This window comes from Polypterus senegalus, chromosome 5 (genome assembly GCF_016835505.1).
Source record: "Polypterus senegalus isolate Bchr_013 chromosome 5, ASM1683550v1, whole genome shotgun sequence".
Lineage (NCBI taxonomy): Eukaryota > Metazoa > Chordata > Cladistia > Polypteriformes > Polypteridae > Polypterus > Polypterus senegalus.
Genome location: NC_053158.1, coordinates 165,349,140 through 165,370,157, shown reverse-complemented (window position 1 = coordinate 165,370,157; position 21,018 = coordinate 165,349,140). Strand labels below are relative to the sequence as shown.

The 21,018-nt window shown below is 35.9% G+C and overlaps 1 protein-coding gene across 2 annotated transcripts in view; it reads right to left on the bottom strand.

Moving 5' to 3' along the window:
* Positions 1–5,889: 5,889 nt before the first annotated feature.
* itgb1a (integrin, beta 1a) overlaps positions 5,890–21,018 on the bottom strand; it is a 91,065-nt gene continuing 75,936 nt past the window's right edge. Inside the window, exons 10-17 of one of the 2 annotated variants that reach the window (XM_039753570.1) lie at positions 19,625–19,765; positions 17,361–17,563; positions 16,601–16,839; positions 15,122–15,344; positions 14,153–14,388; positions 12,067–12,233; positions 11,636–11,719; positions 5,928–6,018 (exon numbers count right to left, since the gene is read on the bottom strand). In XM_039753570.1, the coding sequence (XP_039609504.1) occupies positions 11,642–11,719; positions 12,067–12,233; positions 14,153–14,388; positions 15,122–15,344; positions 16,601–16,839; positions 17,361–17,563; positions 19,625–19,765 (1,287 nt within the window). In that variant the 3' untranslated portion in view covers positions 5,928–6,018; positions 11,636–11,641. Of the gene's footprint in view, positions 6,019–11,635; positions 11,720–12,066; positions 12,234–14,152; positions 14,389–15,121; positions 15,345–16,600; positions 16,840–17,360; positions 17,564–19,624; positions 19,766–21,018 lie in introns of both variants that reach the window. The other variant, XM_039753571.1, reaches the window with a different exon arrangement.

The window sequence follows — 21,018 nt, the reverse complement described above, 5'->3', positions numbered from 1 at the left end:
TTAGGAACACCATACTAATACGGTGTTTGACCCCCTTTCGCCTTCAGAACTGCCTTAATTCTACGTTGGCATTGATTCAACAAGGTGCTGAAAGCATTCTTTAGAAATGTTGGCCCATATTGATAGGATAGCATCTTGCAGTTGGAGATTTGTGGGATGCACATCCAGGGCACGAAGCTCCCGTTCCACCACATCCCAAAGATGCTCAATTGGGTTGAGATCTGGTGACTGTGGGGGCCGTTTTAGTACAGTGAACTCATTGTCATGTTCAAGAAACCAATTTGAAATGATTCGAGCTTTGTGACATGGTGCATTATCCTGCTGGAAATAGCCATCAGAGGATGGGTACATGGTGGTCATGAAGGGATGGACATGGTCAGAAACAATGCTCAGGTAGCCCGTGGCATTTAAACAATGCCCAATTGGCACTAAGGGGCCTAAAGTGTGCCAAGAAAACATCCCCCACACCATTACACCACCATCACCAGCCTGCACAGTGGTAACAAGGCATGATGGATCCATGTTCTCATTCTGTTTACGCCAAATTCTGACTCTACCATTTGAATGTCTCAACAGAAATCGAGACTCATCAGACCAGGCAACATTTTTCCAGTGTTCAACTGTCCAATTTTGGTGAGCTTGTGCAAATTGTAGCCTCTTTTTCCTATTTGTAGTGGAGATGAGAGGTACCCGGTGGGGTCTTCTGCTGTTGTAGCCCATCCGCCTCAAGGTTGTGCGTGTTGTGGCTTCACAAATGCTTTGCTGCATACCTCGATTGTAACGAGTGGTTATTTTAGTCAAAGTTGCTCTTCTATCAGCTTGAATCAGTCGGCCCATTCTTCTCTGACCTCTAGCATCAACAAGGCATTTTCGCCCACAGGACTGCCGCATACTGGATGTTTTTCCCTTTTCACACCATTCTTTGTAAACCCTAGAAATGGTTGTGCGTGAAAATCCCAGTAACTGAGCAGATTGTGAAATACTCAGACCGGCCCGTCTGGCACCAACAACCATGCCACGCTCAAAATTGCTTAAATCACCTTTCTTTCCCATTCTGACATTCAGTTTGGAGTTCAGGAGATTGTCTTGACCAGGACCACACCCCTAAATGCATTGAAGCAACTGCCATGTGATTGGTTGATTAGATAATTGCATTATTGAGAAATTGAACAGGTGTTCCTAATAATCCTTTAGGTGAGTATATTATTCTTGCTAAGACTTCAACACTTCCCAAGGAGTCAATGACCAGGGGCCTCATGTATAAACGGTGCGCACGCACAAAAATGTTACGTACAAACGTTTCCATGGTCAAATTGCGATGTATAAAACCTAAACTTGGTGTAAAGCCACGCAGATTTCCACAGTAGCTCATACCCTGTTATACGCAAGTTCTACGCTCGGTTTTGCAGACTGGTGGCACCCAGCGTCAAAGCAGTGCTACTGTTCGAGTGTGGTTTCCCTTTCTTTTTTAGATCCACATCCCTGATGTGGCTTTATAAATACTGTATACTGAAATTACTGCATATTGTTTATTAGTTTAATGCATCTGATTTTAATTAACCTGTAACAATATAATTCCACAGAATGGTCAAACTATTCTAAATACAATAGCTGCTTTAGCGTTGTTACTCTTACTGCACCTTCTTCCTCTTTCAGCTGCTCCTATTAGGAGTTGCCACAGCGGATCATCTTTTTCATATTACTCTCACTGCACCACTCTGAGTATTTATATCACTGTATCTGAATGGGGATTGGAAAGAGAATTATCGGTATACAGCATCAAGCACACGCTGCCTCAGACATGCTGTCTATTGAACTGCTTTCATATGGCAAACGCTTCCGAGCCTTTCCTTGTGGTTCAGAAACAGTTTCATCCCAAGAACTATAAACGTACTCAGTCCTTCAAGTGCTCCTTGTAGAACTGTTTGTACTTAAAAGTACAATTACCTCACTGTAAACTTGCGATAGTTATATTGCTCGACCTGAGCCACTTTATAAAGCGTGTGTTTATATATGATGACGATATAATTTTTAAGATGAAATGCAGCAAAAAAAAAACTAACTTAATTTAATTAATCTATATTGTTAATAAACATGTGAGAACACTGTGTCGCAGCGCTAGCAAGGAGCTGGCGCTCCATTCAGCGATTGTTCCTGCCTCATGCTCTATTCTTGCTGGGACTGGCGCGACACTGGATGGATAGAATAATTGAACATGTACTACAAAGATATTTCAATGTTCCGTAAAAGTTTTGAAGAATCTGTGTTCTAAGCTTACAGATGGCTTAACGTATATTACAGAGCTGATTGTGTGGCGATTGGGTATTTGGAGAAAGAAAAGTAAGGACAGGATTTGGAGGTTAGTACGTTTGAAAGAGACTGCTGCAATAAATTATTTCATCGAAGGTAGCACATGGAGCAGCAAGCATCTTGCGAGAGGCATGAACAATCACTGCGCCACCGTGTTCCTATGTTTAATAACATGCTTTAATTTCTGTCATCATGAAAATGATATCAAGTATACATCTCAGTATTTTAGTTATTCAGAGAACTGTAATATCATGAATGTAATGGATTTTAAGTCCTTTCGGAGGTAGAGAAAGCCGGTTTAGGAAGCATGTAGTGATTCACACACAGAGCACATAGAAGATCAAATGTAAAACAAAGCATTTAACATGCTATTTTAGTTATGATGGGATTTGAGAAACTAGTAAATTAAACGATTTTATGATGAAATTTATGATTTCTACTTTAATGACAAAATAAACTACGTGATTAAAGTGGAAATTTAGAGATTAAAGTTGACATTTCGTGCTTTTTTCCCCACTGTGTACCTATCTTTTTTTTCTGTACCCTAATAAGCTTTCATATGACACTCACACGTGGGCTACGACTCGCCTTTTTACGGCCACTTTGATATCTGACAACTTCTTTATTTCGGGCACTGTGCAACTTTGTGAACTTGAGCTTTCGAGTTTCTCAGACACTCTTATGTCACTCGATCAATTTCCTTTTGTTGTTTATACCACTGTTTAAACCAACAAATAGTACGTCTTTCCTTGCCTCCACTTGGTATTTGCTGAAATTCTTCTATTTCCCCCCGTGCTTTTGCCATTGCCTTTTCACAGAACGCTGGACTTAAGGGCTATTTATACCGATTTTCATATTCAAAGAGGCGTAATTCTGGGAGGAGACAGGGTGGGACAGCAGGCGCGTGCATGTGCGTTACTTTTCACACTGACCGGGATTTATGTAGTGGAAGAACATGGAAGTTGGATTTTTTTGTGCGCAAACACATTTCCGCTTTTGTCCGTACGCCATGTTAAGAGTGTGAATTCTATGCACCGCGTTATGCATGAGGCCCCAGGACCTCGGTGGTATTCCCCTTTGGTTGTAATAATTCTGTTGGGGCAGTGATGGAGATATGTGACTAGTCAGTTGCATTGCTGAACTTTGTAAAATTATGGGTGGCTTTGAAAGGAGCTGCCTGGTTTCCAGAGTCGCTTCTCTCGCGGGAGACTGATGTACACCTCCTATAGAGCTAATCACAGGAAACAACACACTTTCCAACCACACTGGCTTACTGATGGTTTGCCTATCCAAAACAACAGGATAAAGTGTTAAAGGCAGCATCAGTGCCAAGACAAAATAACACCACTGAGACACAAGTTTTGATGGATATGATCTCAACAGAGGCTGCAGTCTTCCACAAACATAGTTAAATGTGAGGTGATGCATCCAGGGAGTGGACAGCCATTGGCGGTCACTGAACAATCCAAGCATGATTTCATCTCACCAGTCTTAACTTTGTTTGCACATCCATAATGACTATGGCACACCATTAGCTTAGATGCAGCATACTCACCGCATTGTAGAATATGCAACACCTTTCGTCATGCTTCATAGGCCTTCCACTGTGTGCCTTCATAATCCATAAACAGGTGTTAAACATACAAACCTCTGGCATACACACCATGTTGAACCTAATTCTTCTGTGAATTTAAGGAGGTTTCACTCTGCTCAAAGTAATCTAATTACGGCACGTTGATCAACAACTGTGCAATCCCGCAGCTGAGCGGCCATGTTCATTTGACTCTGGTATGTGTTCAAACTATCCATAAGCCTCTTGAGCATGTTGCAGTTAGTGCATAATTAAAATTTTTTTTTTACTTAACGATTTACTCTTGTATAAACAGGGCATTTACAATGTGTTCATTCACAAGGTTCATATCATTGGCAAAATAATGTTCAACAATGATGTAAATAATCAGTTGCCGATTGTGGAGGATATCGTCCATCAGCACCAGAGAAAGTCATGAGTTGAGAACTAGATTGCCCCATGAATATGAGGTATGAGCTATGACAACAGACTCAAAGAGTTGAACATTTTCAGTGTCTGAAAACCTAGGTTAAGAGAAGACATGATCAAACTACTTAAATTTGTATAGTGGGTTCCAGCTATTACTTTAAAATGAGTTCTTGAATAAGAGGTCAGTCATAGATGGAAGGGAGCTGGTTAAGGTTACATTTCACACAAATATTACAAAGTGTTTTCAAATACAGAATCATAAAATTATCAAGTTACGTGGTGGATAGTAGTTCTTTCGGGACTTGTGAAGAGGTTAGGTGAATAGAAATGTAGAAATGATGCTGGTCTGAGTAGCCTGTTTTCATCAAGATTGTTGTTATATTTGATAATGCTTAAACAATTCACATATAATTAAATCCACTACACATGACATGTAATGAACCACAAGCTTCAAGTACTGAACAGGATGCACCAAAAGCAAAACATGTGTTCCCAATGCATGCTGTATACTTTGTAAAAGTCTGCAAGAAAACAAATCTGAACACTTAATAAACACACATGAAAAAAATGCAGTTGTGGCATGGTCATTTTTGGTATTTTTATTTAATAAATAATTTCCTTAACAGTTTTGTAAAAGTGAACAAAATGCTAAAATAAAAGGCACTTTAAAAACAAGGTAATGCGTGTTGTACATAGAACACTTCAATGATTAAGCCCGTTTTAAGAATTTTTGTTGTAACACTGACGTTTGTATTAAAAAGAAACAAAAACCTAAGAAAACATAGCAAAACGAAATGTCAGCTCAGACCTGGATTAACACACTTTGATGAATTACTCTTAGGCACCTTTTAAAAATACAAAAAAGAGCCAACGCAGTAACATTAAAAATAAGGCTTCCGGTACATAAGGTGACCTTGCTGGCACTTCTGGGAAAAATTAGGACAATTTTGACAGAAGTTTGTATTAAATGCTTAGTCAAAAAACTTTCCAGGTTTCAATTTTCACTCCCTTTTCCATCCAGTGCTCCTTCACTAAATCCTTATCATTCATTATAATTTCAAACAACAGCTGCAAGTTTACATGAACTATTTTAAAACACTTACTCAGTCTACTAAAACCAAACAGATACTGCTCTCCTTCCATTCAAGGCTGCCTAACACAATCAATTTACCTGGTGTCCCCACAGGAGTCAAAATGAATTAAAGAGAAAACATGATAATATAAGTGATATATTCAAGCAGATGTGAATATCTGAGAAGATGGGGAAAATGAAAAGGCACGGGCATTTTTATCGGTATACAGTCAGTTTACCTGGCTAAGATATCCCCCCCCCAAAAAAAACTTTAACAAAAATCTCACTCATGCAGACATACACACAGCTGTGCCCACACATACATTCAGACAAATAAAAAAAAATTCTTCCACCAGAATCCATTCCCCTACCCCTAAAATACAAAACATAAAAACAAAAGTTTATACATACTTTATACATTTCAAACTGCATAGAAAAAGTTAGTAAAATCATTGAAATAGTGGCCTAACTTAATGCTAACGTATTGTGACCCCCCCCTTCCAAAAAAACAACCCTTAAAATGTACTTTGCATACAGTGTTGTAATAAAGAAATTACATTGCAGTAATCCATCATTTGCCCTCATATTTAGGGTTGACCACAGTTGTCACAGCGCTCTTATAAATTGGATTTTCCCCCTAAAAAAAAGAAAAATACCAAGAAATACGTTATTAAACATTCAAAATTAAAGGAAGGCAATATGGTATATTCCAGCTTCAACCACTCTATTAATGCACGCAACAAGAAATGCAAAGCTGTTTAGGTTTTAACTCGCATGCTTTTCTTAAAACAATGTAAATCTAGGAGATTATTGGGAGAACATATACATTTGCAACAACCAAGAGTGTTTCCTTCTGTAGTTTACATGACCCCATGGGCGTCTTCAAGGTGGCAAGCGGGAATGTATTTTGGGGCAGTCGCTGTTTAGCAGTGCTATGCTTTTGATTTTTTGTTAGTATTTTTGCCTCATTATTAAATGAAAAATGTTTACAAAGAAAATGGACAAGAAGAGTAATTACACCTCCACTATCCCTCCTCCTGTTGCCACCCTAATGCAGTTTTTTTTTTAAATCAGTAATTTTATTTTACTAAATGTTACAAACCATTCATCAAGAGTTTTAAATGAAACATAGTTTCCAAAAAGGAATACAATTGTTGTGTTAACAATAGTACTGCAACTAAACATATACACTATTGAGTCTATGAACGCTTAAACAAATACTGTAAGTAATTAGTATTTTAAGTTCCTTTTATCATGCAGAAACCTTCCTGTGAGCTGTACACACAGGTGCTTCCAAATGTGTGGACATTTTATTAACCCAGTCAATAACTGACCTCCATGGCCACAGCAGCAGCTCGAGCAGAGTTGGCCAGTGGCTCACGTCACAGTGAAGTACACACAATGCTCTGACCCCCTCCACCTTCCAAATGCACTGAACTTTATTGAAGTTAATGCAGGCAAAAAGTCAGTATGACTACAGTCTTCAGTTGTTTTCAAACACTTTTTGATGTGAAAATATCAGACTATGGACTTGCTGAAGTTCACTAATTTTTCTTTGCATTTGACAAGCCATTGTTATTGCTTAAACATTGCGTGGAATGACTTGCAGAGTTGAAAAATCATTTAACACAGTGGCAAGTGTGAAAACTTGACTGAGGACAAGTATGTTAGATGTAGATTTATTTGGGCGTGCGTAATGTATTCACCTATAGAATGAAGTTTCAAGGTTAAGAGCAAGTTCAGAAAAAATAAGTGATGACCACATTTGCTGTTTAAGCAAAAATTATTTACCTCGCATACAATCAAAGTGCACGATCCTTACCAAGAAAAGCAGATAAGAGGATGAGATGAACTTAGATAATCAAAGTAGAGAAAAGATGTCAAACTCACTACTTTCACCAAAGACATACATCTTGCTCAAAACATATGAATGTCACAGATGTAAGTAATAAAAAGCCAGAATAGAGTGTACAGTGAACACCAGTTACACGTGCAAATAATTGTCTACTCTATTCAACCGCACAATTTTACAGTTTACCAGTTTATTGGAATATGTAATATCACTAACTAAAATGATTATTAAAAAATGCCTTTTAAGATCACGGACGTAGAGAGATGTTATTTGGGGTTATTTTCTAAAATTGCTGTTAAATACTAACCAAATAAATGGCTTATCACTATCTTATTAATTTTATTACTCTCAGTGAACATTTCTTAATTTTGTGGCTCACAGAAAACTTTGTGTTCCCCTGCAAAATTTTCTGCAGATGCCCATGCATGCCCCCATACACCCAATGAATTTACCTTCTAATATAGCAGAGGATGCATATAGAAGACATTTTTTGTATATAAAAAATAAATAAAAAATAGTTTAAAGAAGTTAATTTAGTACAATAATTACACATTTTAAACTGAATATTGTATAAAGTTACTGAAAGGAGCAGTATGTGCTTATCCACTCTAGTGAATCCGTTCAAATGGAAAAGGAGTGAAGTATTGTAATGTATTTTTCCTTTATCACACTACAGCACAAGAGGGCAGTATTTAACAATCCTAACACCACGCATGTATTTTCAGTTGTACTTTAAAACAATGGAAGCTCAGGTGTGGGCAATCAAACAAGTTCTTTTTACAACACATGTTGACAAAAACATATTAAATGCTTTGAGAGAATTATCTTAAAAAAATAGTACATATAAATATTTAGAAAAATGTGTCTTGGTAAGCTTGGTTTACAAAAGTAACAGTTCATAGTATGTTATTTTATTGTATAACTCACAATATTATTTTCTAATTTTTCGGAGGTTTATGTAGTTACACTGCACACTTAATATTAATGAAGTATGAAGACGTGTAGTGAAAAACCTTAGAAATGGAGAAACCAGTTAAACTTGAATCTGTGACTTCTATAAAATAAAGTAAAAAGGAACACTAAGTGAGAAAATAATATTTTCGTATTTCGCATTAATTGCAAATAAGTTTTTCAATACCATAACATTAGCTAATCTTAAATCCTTGGGAAATGTGTGTGAAGGCAATTCATTTGTTTAAAAATACAGAGTTTAACAGTGGCAAAAGGATACAATTTTGGGAAGAAAGTTAGATTGAACCCGATGTATTCTAATGTACAATGTAAAATGGGCATATTTCTTAGTGTTTGTTTAAGAAAAGTAAATTAATCAAGAGAGGTTATAAAATAGCTTAATAAATACCTTCATTTGCCAGAGTGCAATATTAAAAAAAAAAAGTATTTATTTCCCTGTGCCTTATAACATATTCCAAATGTATTGTACTGGAAAGGGTTGCTGGCCCAGAAACTCTTAGCAGGCTCCATGTCCAGCAAAATGAAAAGAAGGAAGCTACTCCACCCAGGAAAATAGGCTATTACTTTCTTCACATTGAGGGAGGAGACCCAGTTCCAGCCAAGATTTCTTGGGACAGTACAACTCTATTAAATGAAGGCTAACCTTGGGAGGCAGCTCCAGTTTGCAGATTTCACTGAAGTGAACACACTCGGGACAGATATTATACTGGTATTTGGAGAAAGCAAGTGGTCATGCTTGAGCTACCAATTCCTTTAGAAACCCAGATAGAGGAGGCAAAGAAGAATAAAATGGCCAAACAGGAGGTCCTGGTGGAAGGTTTTCATAGGAATAATGTATGCTCATTAAGGTGGGCTGCAAAGGTTTTCCAGGCCAAACAACAAAATATTCTTCCTGCAAACTCAACCTTCACCGTTTTATCATGTGTGTATACATGAACAAACCCATCAACATCATCTGAGGTATAAAAAAGTGTTTAAGTTTACTATTGTTCAAAAGGAACAACTTATTTACATAAGCTGGGATTTAATAAGCTCTGGCAAGGTCACTTGGCAGATTGCATTTTATGTTAAAAGATCTTGAAAAAATTCAGCAAAACAAGGCTAAATCATTATTTTGTCCAAGACCATCACAAAGTATGTTTTAATTATGGCTTTGAGAATGCTGTAAACTGACTTATACTAAGGTGCTCTGTGAAAGGCAGTCAATAAAAGGTTGATTGATAACAGTTTTAGTAAAGTGGATATAGAAAGACAAGTCAACTGAGAGATTTTATTTCAACACTACTTCAAAAAGGCGTTAATTTTTCTGAAGAAAGGAATCTGTGTTCTTGCGAATTATATTTCTTGCATAAATGACTAAATATCATCACATGAGTATACGTTTAAAAAAAAAAAAAATTCTCTAGATATTCAGTTTAGCATTTTTCGCCCCCTGCTCGCTTCGCTCGCCAACCCCTGTGTATGGTTAATTGGATATACAATTAAAATTTTTTTTTTCTTTGGAATTGTTTCAATTTCATTACTTGCACTTTTACTTTAAAGCTTCATTAAAAACAATATTTTTAGAGACACATTGTGACAATGCAATGTGCATCTGCTATGAGTGAATATTGTTTCTGTTTCTCTAAGAAATAATCCGACTTTTTCTAATGTTTGTCCCTGTGATTTATTGATTGTCATAGCAAAAGCTATTCTCACAGGAAACTGTAAACATTTTAATACGAATGGCATATCACGATCTCCTTTGGTGTGAAATGTTATTCGCGGAATATATACATTACCTTTCTTTTTGCCTGTTAAAATTTGCATCGCTTCTCCGGGATTATAAATATACACCTGACCGAATTTTGTATTCTTTAAAATTCAACTTGTCATTGCTTTAACTGTTGCGGGACCACAGATTCTCATAGTGTATGGTCTATTAATGTGTAAATCCACGTTTTGTGCATAAGAATGATGCGAATGCGAAAAGACTTTGTCTACTCTTTGCCTTTTATTTCTGACCTCGATTTGTCCTGCTCTTTTTTCTAATTACACCTGGTTCTGATGATTAATCACCTTTTGTTTTGCGGTAATGCGATCTTTTGCATCTTTTCTTTGATACTGTAGCGACTGACATGATAAAGTGTCACAAAAGTTTTACTTGAACAATCGCTGACTTCGTAACCCCAAACACAACTTTCTAGCACCCTCTCCAATCCCTCATCCCCCGCGTCTCACCCCCCAATCCCAATACCCCGCCTATCAGTCTCCGTGCTGTACTCCGCCCTCCCTCAATCGGACCGAACAGTCACTTAAAACTAAAAAAGCCGCAACCTGGCTGGGACGCTGCAATACTTTCGAATTTTACTGGTTTCATAATCTCTTATCTGCCTTTTTTTCTCTCCAGCGCCTTTGGGTGTCTATTCTTCGTATTGTCCTTGTATGCTTTATATGTGTTGAGAGCACAGGATGTGTGTGCACTACATGCTTTTACACAACTGACTGTTTTTTGATGGATGTGCTCTTACATGATGTCTGTTGTAAGTAGGGCGTATCTTGCAAGAATCTCATGTTCCACGTCTACAAGAGACAGCCCTGGGACAGTCTCTTGGCACTAAGTCTCATGTTTACGTTCCCCGCGAGATGCTCCGTGGCAAGTCTCTTTTGTCTCGCGGGTCTTTTAAATGTCTTTTGAGAACTTCCGAGAAAATCATGCATCGTCGTCTTGTTTTTGCATTCCAGGATTTCTTTTTATAATAGAGAGATTATACTACCTAGTGCACTGCACAGTTACAAAATCGGAACTACTATGCCATATACTTTGTGTCAAATTGCATCTGCCTCACAGATTTATCAATATGGATTACAGTCATGTGCCTGCTCACTATCTGTGTGGAGTTTTCACATTTTCCGGCATTGGCATGGGTTCTTTAATAAGTACCATGTACAAGTGTGGATATGTGCATGAGTGAGCCCCATGACAAACTGCCATTCCATCTAAAGATGGTTCCTGACTGTACCTAATGCAGAGATAATAAGCTCTGGCCCACCACATTCCTGAATTGGAGAAGGTGGGTTTGAGAATGAGAATATTATGCTACACATAGGTACATAAAAATTACACAAAAGACCTCAAAAACAAAAAAAGAAACTTTGCCCTGGCCATAATATTATTGCCAAACCAAAGTATGGTTATTATACACACCAGCAGGGAATAAAAAAACAAAACATAATGCACTACTGTAAACTGTAATTATTGTTATTGCTGTCTAGTATTTAATGACCATAAAATGCCGATAGCACATTACCATCTACTTTGCATTTTATACACATTCTCCTAACACACATATATGCAACCCCTGGCATAAGCAAAATGAGGTTTAGCAGAGGAGTCAGCAGAGAAGTCCATGCAGTAGCAAAGTGGAAAGAAAAGGAAAGGAATACAAACTGAGACTCAGAGAGCAGCAGCTTTGCGTCCATAGTTTGGATTCTGGAACTTATTAATTGGGCTCTTGTATATTGGATTCTCTTGCTAAAGCAGAAAATGTGATAAAAGTTTAAATAAATGAAACACAAAGCAATGAGACAGAAAAAATTCTTAAACAAAAAAGAAAAGAAAACAGCAAAGAAGTAAAAGTATAGGAGGAGGAAAGTAAGATGAAGCATATGTGGCAACTATACAGGTACATACAAGGCATAAGGAGAAAGAAGCATCATTTTTTTTATTCTCTATTAATTTACATATCACAATCACATTAACCTCCATTGCAGTTTTTAGTAAAAAGTTTAAAAAAAAACTTTTGTGAAGGTCAAATGAAAATGATCACTTAACTCAGTTACTTTACAAAAAGGAAAAAAATTAAAGCAAGGAACACTTACAGTATCCCACTTGGCATTCATCTTTTCCTTTTCGAACTTGGCAAACTCTCTTCTGTCATGGATGATCATGAGAAGTTTCCAAATAAGCAGGAGAGCAAGGCCAATCAGTACAATGCCAGCAACCACACCAGCCACAATGGGAACTATGTCAGGACCAGAGGGGCACTCTTTTTAAAGAAAAAAAGGAAATGCAAATACATTAAGCAGATGGATCATCACTGACCACTTACTTGGTGGATTAAATTTCTTTAGACAGCCACTTGAATGCTGCACCCCAGGACTAATGTTAATTAAATTACTGCTATTAAAATTACTGAAATGCCATACTCAGCACGTTTACATGTACTTCAATAACCTGATCGTTTACAGAAACAGGATTTCTAAAATACCATGCAAACTCATATTCCAATTAGAGAAATCTGGTTAATGGCCACGGAGAAACAAGATTAACGGAGGTTAGATTTCTCCGTAGATAAAAATCACATTATGTGGCAATGTAAATGGGTTACTGTCGGGGATTTTTGATAGCTTGCGCATGTCTGCTGTAATCCATCAGCCTGCACATGTATTTTCTTTGTACACGCTTTCAGTAGCCACTGGCAGAAGCATACACAAAAAATACATTTCCAGAAGCTATTGTTCTGGTGATCACATTATTCTGTCTCCTGCCTGAAAAAATATTTCTCAATATTTCAGATATCACTAAATTTATACTGATAAGTTGGATGAACAGTGCGCTTAGCAACACAATCGTGAGCAGTAGGGTAACATAGTAAAAGTATCATGTGTTATGTAGTCTGACTTCTTTTTAAAGTAAGGAGTTATGTAATGCAATATTTATTGAAGTAAAAATACTTTGCTATTATTATTCCAGCAGCACTGGGTGTATGACAAGAAGCACATCTACTGTGTCCTTTTCAGGACAGACTTTGCTGCATACAATTCAGTAAAAGAAACCTATAAATAAAGCGTTAATTTGACTAAACATATAAAACACAAGAATAAGTGTTTTGCCAAAGGGGTACACCAGAAGATTACTTATGCTGTAAACATGGATTACTAAGAAACCAGATTCTGTCTAAACCAGGTTATTCACCTTAACATGATTATGTTTGTGCATGTAAACACGATACGATGCATGATAAAGTGAAAGACTGCAATAAGAGGGACATGGTGTGCTAGGCAAACCATAATTAGCATGGAAGCCAAGAAATTTTTATTTTAAATTATACTGAGAAAATAGAAAAGAAGAAAACAGAAGTTTCCAATAATCAGTCTCTCTCTTCAAATAACATACATGACATAGAAATGACTTTCACAAAAACAGTATTGAATAAATAGGTCATAAAAAGTATGTGCGTTTTTCCAAATGCATTTGCCCATTTTAATATAACTTAAAAAACGTACAGCAAGACTCTAGTTTACTAACTGGCCTTTTAAGCTGAATTTATGTGTTTGCACCTCTTTCCTTAGACTCAGGACTTGTTCCCTTTAAAATCTGCATATTGTTAATTTTTTGGTATATCTAGGCTGTACCTAGTGAGTTAGTAATTGAAAAGCTGTATGTGAACTTGCATTTCAGGGCTGGTTGCTATTATGTAAACCATGCTGGCGTGATAAGCTCCTTAAAGCATATTCAGGAAATGAATGATTGAAACTTACAAGTTTCTAAGTGCCATTTCTACACTGGCAATCGGAAGGTTGCCGGTTCGAAACCTGTAAATGCCAAAAATGGACTCTGCTCTGTTGGGCCCTTGAGCAAGGCCCTTAACCTGCAATTGCTGAGTGCTTTGAGTAGTGAGAAAAGCGCTATATAAATGCAAAGAATTATTACATACTTATGCTTGCCTTATTTTTCAACGTGGTAACATTTTCAAACATGCAAACCCATGAATTTAAAAAAAAAACATGTCTACTGATTATTTTGTTAATAAAATATTTAAAAACAGAAAGACTGATGCATTGGAAAGCATGAGGAGTCCATTTTTAAAAAAGCATGGCACACATTTTTATAATATGAATGTGTTTGTTGTATAGTCTATGGAACATATTATGCTCCTTTAATATATTTTATAATGTCATTTACCTGGTTTTTCCACTACATGAACATGAATGTCACTTTCAGAATTGTTAACGGCATAGGTAAAGTAGAACCAGCAGTCTCGAGCATCTCGTTCTTTGCAGTGAGTTAGGGCAGATGCCTGGCCTGGCTGAGGCAGCTTGTCTCTGTTGCTCACTTTTGTCAGGTTGAAGTACATGCATTCTGTTGGACATGTTTCTCTCTTCTCTCCAGTTTCAAATGCCCGACACTGCACACATTCCCTACAGGTGTGAAGAAGTTATATTAAAACACAGTTCTCTCTAATATATATTTCAAAAGTGAAATGCTTTACTTTAATTTAGGTTAAATCATAAATGAACAAAACAACAAATATCAAAAGAAACAAAAAGCAAAGACTGCACTTTTTAAATAATTTTCTTTGCCTGTAAGTGAATTAAGATACGCACATCGTATCCTATAATTGCACAAAATATAATAAATGTATGAATATAATCACACTAGTCCCATCTAAGGAACTGTTGTTAAATGAAATAAAAATGAAAAATATAAATGCTAAAGCATGGTGTAACTCCTTCAGGATTTAGTTAATGAAAATGACTCAGTGATAGAACCCCCACCCAGATTTCATTAAACTGCATAAGTTTTCTTCTTTCTTGACAAATGACGACAGATTTTAAATAATATCGGGCAAATCTGAATATTGGTAGGTTCAGGCTTCCAGATGTCAAAGACACTAGACGTTCTGCATACTGAAACAGTGTTACCTTTAAAACTATTTTTGTTAAAGTTTGTCTGCCAAAAAAGTCTGCATCACTTTTAATCCCAGACTTTAATATCTGAGAATAAAGCATAACATTTAATACATTAATTGATAATGAAATGTGAACACCACTAAAAGCTAAAAAAAATGTTAAATAATTAATGATATTTAAAGTTAAAACACCTACATAGAAACTTTCTAAACAAGTTTAGATATCAGAGAAGCTGACTTACTTGTGCTCAGTGCACACTCCTGGACAGGTAGGGCATATCTCACATGTTGGGCCCTGAAATTTGGGATCAGTACATTTGCAGGTGCCACATTCACAAATTCCCCGGCCATTACAGATTTGTCCATTCTTTGCTAAACATGTAGATGTGTCCAATGAGCAGTCACAGGCACTGCCTGTATAGTTAGGATAACATTTGCACACCCTGCACTCGCAGTCACCATGCCCTGGTTTCAGAACAGAATGAAAGGTGTCACCGTTAGACTGATTAAACTCATCTGAGGTTTGATTAACTAACATTCATTCTCATACTTCTGATTTTTCTTAAAGAACATGGGTTAAAATTACCTTTTGCCAAATTAAGAAATTTCTAAAGACAAAAAACTGATAAAAGAGGAAAAAATGTAAAAGATATATTCAGTTTCTAGTTATTTAGGCACTCCCCCCAACCTTCACACCAAAGTCTGCATTCCAAACCATTATATGCTATGTGATAGCAGTGAGTAGTACACATCAGGCAGATTAGCATTTCTAGAATCAGTTAGTGTTCAATTGAGTATTGGAATAAACAAACAAATGACCCTTGTGACTTTTAATGTGCAATGATAATGTTAAGTGCATCTGTCCTGGCATCTGCCCAGCAGTCACCAACATGAACTTCACACAGGCAACTTCTTCAAAAGTTTACAGATGTAGTGATCTTGAAGACAAACAGCTTAGAGATAAGAGGGGGGGACAAAGGAGAAAGGCGAGAAACATACAAGCAGACAGACGTACCACCACCAAATAAATCAATAGATGGCGAAATGTGAGTACAGAAACATCACAACTGGACCAATTATAGTTCTCTCAGCATCAATGGTGTAAATAAAAAAAATATAGCTATTCCTCCCAGGTTATCTACAGACAGGTTCTGTGATACTGTCAAACCTGGTAATTTTGTATGAATGAGTGGTGAATAATCAAAACTGAACTGGCAAACAATTAAAAAAACACCACCTTACAAGTTACTGTTTTGTTTTTTTAATAATACGAAGATATTCCAGCATGGTGTTAATACTAAAGTAAAAATATATGTACCTCAAACTATTTTAACGCAGCAAAAAAACAATCCCATTCAGAAAAATTCCTAGGTGAAAATATATTGACTGCATTAAATATAAATTTCTAAAAGTAAAAAAGCAACAATATGCTTTTGATTGAAAGTTATTTTTCATTTATATTAAACATTTACAATGGTTTTCTATTGACCTGTTTCAATCAAACCTGCTTTACTGTTTCAGTTTATTTCATGTAACTATATTAGTTAGCAGCCCACCAAAATTACAATTAAAATGGTTTATGAGGGGATTATGCACCGTGCTTGAAGACTACATGAAGGTGGTTCTGCAGAGTAATGTTATGTCTGTATATCTGAAAATGATAATTTACTCATAAGCTTGAAGAGACTGGCAAGTATAGCAGGACTGGAATGTATACTTGCCTCCACATATTTTATTATTTGACCTGTCACAATTAAAGTTGTCACATTCACAGTATTTCCCACTGAAGATCTCATTTGGATTTTCCCTTTTTTTACAAACACATTCTCCACAGATACAGTCTCCATTGGTACTGCAGATATCTGTGCTGTTGTCCTTTCTACAGTTGGCATCCAAGTCATCACTGTTCACCTCTTCTGTGCTACACTCGCATACTCTACCAATACGTCCTTCGTTGCACCTAAGAGAGATTTAAAATAATTTAATGTGTTAACAAGTATTACAACGTGAATTAAGCTTTGGTTAAAATTCAATATTGTACAGCATCATGTCAGCATAGGTTTTACACTTCAAATCAGGCTTTAATTATTCATTTACAGCTTCCTTCACAGGGGTTGGCAAGTGAAGCCCCCTAGTCATATAAATAGCAGCAAGTGGGAAGAGTGTCATGCAAATATAATTTGCCTTAAAATGAAATCACTCTTTTAATGCAACCAACTGAAATAATACATTGGTTACCTTCAACAGCCAATGAGAGATATACACCACACTCTTTATTAACCAGCCAATTCCTTATGAATAAGTGGTTTCAATAATGGGTGGACATTTAGTTATCTTACCCATGTAAATAAGAATGCAGCTTTCAGGATGACATGCAGTGTAGAGGAACTGCAATGCACCACACTATCAACAGCCCTAGAAAAGTGCTTTTATAATGCTCATATAATTTGTTTGAACAAATGTTGTATTTTTTTTTCTTACCTGCATGCCCCACACTCAAATGTACCATTGCCATTATTACAGATAGGGCTGTTGGGAATTCCTTGATTATGACATTCACATTCACAGATGAAATTAACAGTGATCTCAACTTCTTCATTGAAGCCCTGTGGCTTAATTCGAATGGTTTCACTCTGACCCTTCTTAGGACATTTCTGTGCTGTAATGCTGATATTAAACATCACCTAAACATCAAAAACATTTCAATTTAATACACAGGTGACAAACACAGAAAAAAATGTGCATTATTTTATCTTGTACACACAACAAATGGTAGCTGTCACTGTGTAGATAATCCACACACAGAAAGTGATGCTTATTAAACTAAATTTTCTTCCCTTTTCCTCTGTGGCCTCTTTTTGTGATGGCATGCAATACCGTTTTGGCATTCAGATGTGGTGATGGAATGGTATCTGTGATGCTTTTATAGCCGTTTTCTGAGCTGTTACAGAATCATGCTGTGTTTGCATGTTTTAAAAGTACACAGTAATGCTAATAAAAAAGGGTTTAAAGAGCTATTTGAAGCAGATTAAATTAGCTGGCACTTGTGGATGTGGGGTATGAAAGACTTCAACTTGCTTATATAAGCAATGATTCCTGTGGCACAATCACCCTTTGCTATTAGTTTTTAAGCTGGCACTGAGGTGACCCGTTAGAATTTTCTTCATTTGTGCATTCAGACCACCAAAAGTAATTCCATCTGTCATTTTATCATAATGCATTATTGTTCAATGCATCATAACCTATTATTTTATTTAACACACTTGGATATATATATATTTTTTTTTACCTTATACTGTATAATTTTCACACTTTTAGCCCAGCCCAAAGCTACACATCCCAGCAATGAAATGGCTTTGAATGTTAAGGCAGTACCTGAAACTTAAAATTGCCACTTCAACAAAAAGTATTTTTGCATTAAAACATCTGAAATATTCACAGAAGTGGAAAATTGAATAAGCACTTTAAATGACATGATAAGAAACCATTGTAATAAACTGGACAGAACCACCATGAATGCAACTCTTCCAACAAGGAGATACATTAACTTACTCCTAATGAATATATAAATCACTACTTTATTGAAATGATCATTATTTTTTTTTTGGTAACAGACAGCAGAGAAAAAGTATATTTAGTCTATGAAATTTTGAATTACCAAATCTTTTTTCACAGTGAAATAAGTCGGACCGTTTTTTTTTTGGGATTATTGCAGTATAAGACAAAATAAGACACCAGTGCCTGATAGTCTAGTCATCTTGGGGACAAATAAAGTATATCTATCTATATGAGTATGCAGTGTAATCAAAAATACAACCTAATGTATACTGTATATAATCCATTTAAAGGCATAACCAGGGTCAGCTGTTTGAATAGTATGGCTAATGATGAGATCTGAGTTATAAAAATATATCTAATTTTACCACTTACCATTAATGGTAAACTGCACAAAGCTTTTAAAGACAAAGCATGACACCATCAAATAAAATTTGTTTAAACATATACAAACAAGTTGCTGATATATATCTGGAAAAGTTAAAAAGTCCGTTTTCTTGATCTCAGGCTTTGTCCAACCATTATCAGAGACATACTGCCATATGAATAAAGTTCAGGACATGTACTGAATTTTTGCAAGAGTGGAAACATATTAAAATACCTCTACATGCAAAGTTGTACTAAAATCACATGTTATCCTAGATGATTATTTAGGGTCTGCAGACCTCTCTGACTTTAGCTAAGTCATTTATTCAGCCACAGCATTCACCTGCTGTACTTGTTTTTTTTTTTGCTTTAAACTTATTTGGGCTGTAATTCTCATTACTTTATATTAAAGGGAACCTTAGTGGTAAGGCTTTTATATGAAACAACCTATATTCACTCCACTGACAAGGTACACAAAACTTAGAGGCCTAGACAAAAAAGAAACCATATGCCAGTGTAAATAACAAGTATCAACATAGTCTATGTTTCATAGTATTATGTACTCTCTAAGCCTTGGTACTGAGTGGAAAAAGTTTCAGGCTACTAAATAATCCTAAATCATGCACTTCAAATGAAAGTACTCACAAAGCAATATATAATTGTGCATTTTATAGTATAGACTGATTAAGGAACAAACACATACAGTATAATGCAAACTGTCAAAAGCAAATTCAAATTTGAAGCTTTGTGTTCGTTATTCTAAGAAATGCAGACATAACTTGTCTTAACATAAAAAACATATCCCATTTTTTCTTTATTTTTACCTCATCGCCAATTGAAATGTTAGAGCATTTTCTTCCATTTTCTCCTGTCCCAATGACTCCATTTTTGCAGTAAGAAACATAGTTAATAGTCATGCCCTCGGGTAATTTGCCATTCTCTAGGATAACTTCTGAAGATAGTGACTGTAAATAAAATATGAAAATATTGATACGTGGAGACTAGACTTGGAATTGATAAGTGCATTTTACTCAATCAATCTCTCTTCCTTTTGCCACAGCAGGATTCCACACATTTAATTTTTGTAACCTTGCAAGGAGGCTTGTGTGTGTTGAGCATCTGTTTTATCCTTGCTAATACTAACATCAAAGACTCCCATATTATTTCAGCACTATAGCAACACAGTGCTGTTTTAGAATGACAATTATCTTCTTAGTGATTAGAATTATATGTTAGCTTGCATTTAAGTCATGCGATAATGTCATACCATATATGATGCAAGGACAGATTGTGTATTAGCAGTATTTCAAAAGATACCATTAAGACATTCATACTGCTTCACTTTGTGGAGTAAAACTCACATTGGGCCTTCACAATCAATTCTAATAATGGGGGTATGGTGAACGATCATTGGGGGAAGAAGCATAACTAACAAATCAGGCAAATAATTTAGCATGTGTCACAAAATTTTACCTTCAGTGACACACAGCTCATGTATCAAAGATGTCACCTGTTTTGAACAACTGTTGTCAGAATTAACAAGTGATGCAAATAATGCACTGTATGTGTTAGTCAAATAGACGCATATGAGATAACTATTATATGAAGTTAATATTTTACATCTAAAATATGTTTGTGTATATTGTACAGATGATTTATTGTTTAGGCTGTTATTTTTAAAGTAATAAATTACAGCTAAAAAAGGTTTGATCACAGAGTTTATTTTGTAGAGTATTACATTTCATACTTTACAGATTGTTTTATTGTAATATCTTACCTGAAATCACAACTATCTTATTCAACAACATCAACAGCAGGGTTGTATTTCAACTAATAACCTTGCTACATAATTTATTTTTAATAATATTTCTGATTTAGATATTAATTAGATGCAGGGTCAATAGATACAAGTTAATTAATAGCTTTAGAGACACATAAGTCTCCAAAATATTATAGATCTGCACAGTTGATAGCATGGGAATCTATTTTTACAGATATCAATCCAAGTCAAATAAATCATATCGGTTTGAATTGGGATACATTATGCAAGCCTGCTAAAAAGAATGTTTCAGATAGTTCATTTAGCAAGAATTACCACCACTCCTTCAAACTTTGCTCAGACATGTATGGCATGTTCAGTATATTGGTCAAAATAAAAGAATCTAACTACAAAATTGACATTAATGAAATGTACAGTATATCTCATACAATTAATCAA